Source organism: Merops nubicus, unplaced genomic scaffold, assembly GCF_000691845.1.
Source record: "Merops nubicus isolate BGI_N331 unplaced genomic scaffold, ASM69184v1 scaffold16574, whole genome shotgun sequence".
In the NCBI taxonomy this organism is placed as follows: domain Eukaryota; kingdom Metazoa; phylum Chordata; class Aves; order Coraciiformes; family Meropidae; genus Merops; species Merops nubicus.
Window position 1 is genome coordinate 44,573 of NW_008602450.1, and position 3,421 is coordinate 47,993.

A 3,421-nucleotide genomic window follows, 5' to 3' on the forward strand; every position below is an offset into this window, starting at 1 on the left:
GCTATCATGTACAAAAAACCCTCATCCCCAGGGTAAAATTGAGCTACTTTTGGAACATCTGTTTGAATTTGCTCCTATGAAAGGCTGATAAAAGGTCACATGTTTCAGAACTCTAACAATTTTTGTTTTCTAGTCACATTAATCAAGGATGACCCTGGAAAGGGTTGCCCAGGGAGATGGTTGAGGCCCCATCCCTGGGGGTCTTTAAGGCCAGGCTGGATGAGGCTCTAGACAGCCTGATCTAGTGGGAGGTGTCCCTGCTCATGGCAGAGGGGTTGGAACTGGGTGATCCTTGTGGTCCCTTCCAACCCTGACAGATTCTGATTCTGTTTTAGCAGAGGACTTTAGAGCCCTAATGGCTCAATGGTTGGACTTGATGATCTTGAAGGTCCCTTCCAACCTAAAGGATTCTATGTTTTCGGTGCAGGTCTAATGCATACTTAAAAGTCTTCTTGATGTCACCTCCTGTTCAGAGAAAGCTGACCGTTGAATATTAAGATTATATTTCTTCAGTTCCTCCACTTCCAATGAATGGGAGTCAGTAAGACATTTAAAGAAGAGTCAGTTCACAGGACATGGGTTTTGATGAACATGGAGTTTGCCTAGCATCAGCTGAATCTTCGAGGTGCCACTGGTACCTTGACATGATTTGCTGACACAGGCTGTATACCAGGTCCCACAACTCCATGATTTCTCAGTATTCTTTACAGTCTTTGGCTATCCTTCAGCTCTTCCTAATTTTAAATCTTATGTTTTTCCAATTCATGCTAGATTGTAGCTTGTTCAGTTCCCTCTTGTCTGAGTTCTACCTTTTGTTCCCTACCTGCCCTGACTGCCGCTTGGAAAAGCTTTTATTACTTCTCTATGACCACATCTGATTCTCTGCAGAATGTCAGCATTTCATGGAGCTGCCCATGGTATACCTAGGGCATAGCTCAGACACAGAGGCACAGAATTAACTTTGGTTAGAAAGGATCTCTCAGAGATATTTAGTTCAACCTCCTGTTCAAAGCAGGGCTAACCTCAAAATTATGTTAGGTTGGTCAAAGCCTTATCTAATTGGTCTTTATAATTCCCAAGGATGGAGATTTCAAAGTATTGCTGGACAACTTTTTCCACCGAGGCCTCATTCTCACAGGAAAACACTTTTAGCCTTATATGCAGTCAGGGTTTCCCTTATATCAACTTTTGACTGTTACTTTTTGTGTTTTTGCTGTCCACCACCAAGAAGAGCCTCATCTTATGTTCTCTGTTAACTCCCTTGAAGTAGAAAAAGAAGTAAAAAACAACTGACATGTCTCTAATCTTTAGATCTTACTAGAAAGGCGGGCAATAGGAGCAACAGTTATTGTGGCCATGCAAAGCCATCTGCTCTAATTTATACATCTTAATGTAACCAGTCTAATCCTGAATAAGTCACCATAGGCTCATTCTAGGGAAAAAAAAAAAAAAAAGGGAAAAATAGGCATCTGTGAGGGATCTCTTTTTAAAAGGGATGCCAAGGCTACTCTCTGTACATGCTTATCTCTGTTCACTGGTTGTAAAGACCCAGCCTCAGGGTTTTAACTCCTAGATACCTGAAACTAGATGACAGGAGTGTCCGAGGGGAAAGGCTGTATGGAATGAGAACATGCCCACACAGTCACTGAGGTGGCCGTAAGTGCAGAGCACCTAAGCAGAATTCACCATGGAGATGCAAAAGAAGGCAAGTTTATTCAGAGCATATGGCTTTGCTGTCCTATTTATGTTTTCATGTTCTGTTATCTCTGCAGTGTCAACAGAGGCCTCAGTGCCCAGACCTTGTGGTATTGGAGGCAATTTCCTGAGGAATCTTATTCCTAAATTCCTGATTAATATCCAGCTGGGTATGACTTTTGGGTATAGGAATAGCAGTCATCTTTTGCAGTCTTAGATCTTTCCTAAAGGTCCACAGTAAGGCAAATATAACTGCATTACTAGTTGCAAAGTGTCAAAATTGTGCATGGGCATTTCCCAGTAATGGACACTACAGAGGCAAATGATATTATTTCAACCTTGCCAGGGCTCTTTAGAACATGAAGAGGGAAAAATCTTGCGTGTTCAGCTGGAGCTGAACCAGATGAAGTCAGATATTGACAGAAGGAGTGCAGAGAAAGATGAGGAAATTCAACAGCTGAAGAGGAATCACCAGAGGGTATTAGACTCTATGCAGACCACGCTGGATGCTGAGATCAGAAGCAGAAATGATGCTTTGAGGCTGAAAAAGAAGATGGAGGGAGATCTGAATGACATGGAAATACAGCTGAGCCATGCCAACTCTCAGGTTGCAGAGACACAGAAGCACCTTAAAGCCGTGCAAGGGCAACTCAAGGTAGGGACCACAAGGGCTACCATCCTACAGGTCTTTGCCACTCTGCTTGCTTCTGAGTCTCATGCTGCTTTCACCTTCAAAGGATTCTCAGCTCCATTTGGATGACGCTTTGCGAGAGAACGATGACTTGAAGGAGCAGCTTGCTATGGTTGAGCGTAGGAACAATCTGATGACAACAGAAATGGAGGAGATGCGAGCTGCTATGGAGCAGACAGAGCGAGCCCGGAAAGTTTCTGAGCAGGAGCTGACAGATGCCAGTGAGCGAGTGCAACTTCTCCACTCACAGGTATTTGGCATTTCCTCTACAATAGCAATGTGGGGAGTGACATGAAGTGGGGTGAGAATTACCTGTCTTTGGACTGCCCCAACAGAACACAAGCCTTCTCAACACCAAGAAGAGACTGGAAGTGGACATTACGCATTTACAGAATGAAGTTGAAGACAGCATTCAGGAAGCCAGAAATGCAGAGGAGAAAGCAAAGAAAGCGATCACAGATGTGAGTCCTCTTGTTTGCCTGTCCTCCATTTTATACTGCTGTGGTCACTTCTAACCCTTCAGAAAGGCAGCAATCATGTGGAGGAGAATCAGTTCTTAGGCAACACAGGAACAGAAAATATTGTTGACACACACTCCCACATGGGCCTCACACAGCCTCTCCCCTACTTCTTGCCACAGAAGACCCCTTGATACTAGGTCCTTTCCTTACGTTCTTCTAGCAGTCTATACAGACGAAGCAGCCTGTCTCCCCTTCCCCACACCCACATTCACTCTTGCTTCCAGGATAGATGTAATAGACAGGATAGAACAGATGGTGGCAAAATTGTAACAGGAAAAGAGTAGTCTGAACCAAGCCCTGTTCATACACAGCACAGAAAAGCAGAAATTAAGACTAATATCCTACACACATGAATGCTAGACACCTAAGAAATACAGAGAATATAAATGTTGCATTTAAACAAAGCTACATTTCTCCAGCATCAGAAGAAACAAATCCTGGAAGTATCTAAGAAAGGTATATGAAAATGAAAAAGAAAATGGTTACACTATATGTAATGGTTTGAAAACAAACC

At 43.3% G+C, this 3,421-nt stretch overlaps 1 protein-coding gene across 1 annotated transcript in view; it reads left to right on the top strand.

Annotated features, from left to right (window-relative positions):
* LOC103771090 (myosin-3-like) overlaps positions 1 to 2,847 on the top strand; it is a gene marked incomplete at its 3' end in the record, with an annotated part of 28,860 nt that extends 26,013 nt beyond the window's left edge. Inside the window, exons 32-34 of the mRNA XM_008938377.1 lie at positions 2,042 to 2,350; positions 2,433 to 2,636; positions 2,722 to 2,847. Coding sequence (XP_008936625.1) covers positions 2,042 to 2,350; positions 2,433 to 2,636; positions 2,722 to 2,847 — 639 coding nt within the window. The remainder of the gene's footprint in view (positions 1 to 2,041; positions 2,351 to 2,432; positions 2,637 to 2,721) is intronic.
* Positions 2,848 to 3,421: the final 574 nt, after the last annotated feature.